Here is a 2,500-nt window from a genome sequence, read left to right as displayed (position 1 = left end):
CGATTAAAAAAAATACATTAAAAAAACACATAAACGTAAAGAATGCGTGAAATTAAATGCATCAAATTGAATAATTTCTAAATGACTATATGTGACGCATATTTGTAATAAAATCAGTGGCCTGCAGGATATTGGGAAATGCAGTTCCGAGCGCGGCCGGCGGGGGCGGTCGTTCGCTGGAGCGCTGCGACGCGCGTCAGCCGCAGAAGAAGAAGAAGAAGAACCATCGTTAGCGGTAGTGAGTCGCATCCAGAGGAACGGCAGCAGAGAGAAATCATGGAGGAAACCGCGAAAAAGGAGAAAAAGCAGTCCGAGATCGCGGAGGAGAAGGACAAACAGCCAGCGGGAAAGGACAAGGAGAAGAAAGAGGAGCAGGAGCTGGTGAGAAAGAGAAAAAGCGGCCGAGCGTGAATTCCGCCTGAGTCACTCTGCAGGCCTGACTCTCGAGCGCGTCCTCATAACACACTCATAACACACTCATTACACCCCGACATCAGCCTGAAACGCTTTAAAACGTCGCGTCCCTGCATAACGCGACCGGACGTGCTCAATAAACCGTTTATACGATCCATGTGTCATATAAATACACAAAGGCGCGGGTTTGTTGAATGAAAGGACGGGTATGCTAGCTAAATACGATTCGCTGAGGAGAAAGTTATTTGCCTTGTTGTTCTCCTTCGTCGTTTGTAGACGTCTGGCGTGTGTGAGGCGTCGTGTGATGTGTTTGTTGTTGTTTTTGCAGTCAGAGGAGGACAAACAGCTTCAGGAGGAGTTAGAGATGCTCGTGGAAAGACTCGGTGTAAGTGGATTAATTTATCTCTGGTTAAGTAGTATATACATGTACACACAACACTTGTCAGCTTGTGCCCCGTTTGCCTGTGCTATTTGTTTAAATTATCTGTGTTTTTTTGTCCTGTCACTCGCTCGTCAGCACAAAAAGTGTTTGTGTGTGTAAATAAACCTGCTCTTTCTGATGCTGAAATGTCACGCTGAGGCATTAGAAAAAGACAAAACACAGATCAATTGGTGCGAATTGGTTGTCTTTGTAATTATGAGTCAAGGGGTAATTAATTTGTTGATTTATGAAATGGCTTGATGATGCAAAATAGCGTTTACCCGTGCCGTTTTTCACAATAAAATCAAATCGTGGTGGATAAGATACTGAAAATAAAAATAAACTGAGATGGAATCAAACGAACGTTAAAATAGTTTAAGAAAATTATTCATATTGAATGTAATTTCTTAAATGCTGAAATGAGTTGTTAAAAATTTTACCAGTAATCCTTTAATCCTAAAAAAAATATATAAAATATATATATATATATATATATATATATATATATATATATATATATATATATATATATATATATATATATATATATTATAAATATAATAATAATAAAATACTTGGCAAATAACTGAAATAAACTGTACTTGAAATGCTAAAATGACTAAAACTAGTAAAAATTAAGACAACTTAATTACAATATGGATTTTTATTAAAATTGCATAATAGCAAGATGTAATAAGTAACATTATTAAAATGGAAATTTTCACAAATAAGTGACAAAATTAATTAAAAGTGAAACAGAAAATGTAAAAAAAAAAAAAAATAATAATTTGAAAAAATTGCTGATACAATAGAGGTTTATCAGTAACTTAATTTTCACCGTTTTTAACAATAAATTCGAAACCTAATAAATACAAAAAAAAACCCCGAACTGAAATAAGTTCTAGTTCAAGTGCTAAAATTGCTAGAACTAAAACGAAAAACCCCACCTCAAATAAAGAGAAATGGTAAACTGTTGAAGTGCTAACATTATAAAAGCTGAAATATTAAAGTTTTAGCTAATTTGAAATGATAACAAAATTACTTTAAAGCAACAGCGAAAATAAAAATGAAAGCATTTCTGGTGTGAATTGCTGATGGGGGGAAATAAAGCTTAGCAAAGCTTAGCATTGTCTGTTTTCACAATGCAATCTTAATGGATAAAGTCACATCCTGACCTATTATTATTATTATTATTATAATAAAAGCAGATAAACAGGTGTGTTGGTGTTTCGGTGGCGTGACGCTGGTCTGCTCTGTTTCTCAGGAGAAGGACTCGTCTCTGTACCGTCCCGCTCTGGAAGAGCTGCGTCGTCAGATACGCTCCTCCACCACCTCCATGACGTCGGTGCCCAAACCGCTCAAGTTCCTGCGGCCGCACTACGCCAAGCTCAAGGAGATCTACCAGAGCATGGCGTCCGGAGAGAACAAGGTGCGGCGGCGGCGGGTGCGGAGCGTTATCGGCGCGCATTGTGTTTGCGTGCGGCTCTTCACAGGCTCTGTCTCTTTCGCAGCATTTCTGCGCAGACGTGGTGTCGGTCCTGGCCATGACCATGAGCAGCGACGGGAGTGTCTGAAGTACCGGCTGCTGGGCTCGCAGGAGGAGCTGGCCTCGTGGGGACACGAATACGTCAGGTACACCTTACACCGCTGCTACAAAGCTCTAGG

The 2,500-nt window shown here is 39.4% G+C and overlaps 1 protein-coding gene across 1 annotated transcript in view; it reads left to right on the top strand.

Annotated features, from left to right (window-relative positions):
• The first annotated feature begins 202 nt into the window (after positions 1-202).
• Positions 203-2,500, top strand: part of psmd2 (proteasome 26S subunit ubiquitin receptor, non-ATPase 2) — a 20,571-nt gene continuing 18,273 nt past the window's right edge. Inside the window, 5 exon segments of the mRNA XM_043230450.1 lie at positions 203-381; positions 743-799; positions 2,100-2,264; positions 2,347-2,392; positions 2,395-2,467. Coding sequence (XP_043086385.1) covers positions 277-381; positions 743-799; positions 2,100-2,264; positions 2,347-2,392; positions 2,395-2,467 — 446 coding nt within the window. The 5' untranslated portion in view covers positions 203-276.

This window comes from Puntigrus tetrazona, unplaced genomic scaffold (assembly GCF_018831695.1).
Source record: "Puntigrus tetrazona isolate hp1 unplaced genomic scaffold, ASM1883169v1 S000000151, whole genome shotgun sequence".
NCBI lineage: Eukaryota > Metazoa > Chordata > Actinopteri > Cypriniformes > Cyprinidae > Puntigrus > Puntigrus tetrazona.
Note: the sequence above shows the minus strand (reverse complement) of the source record. Positions and strands in the feature narration are given on the sequence as shown.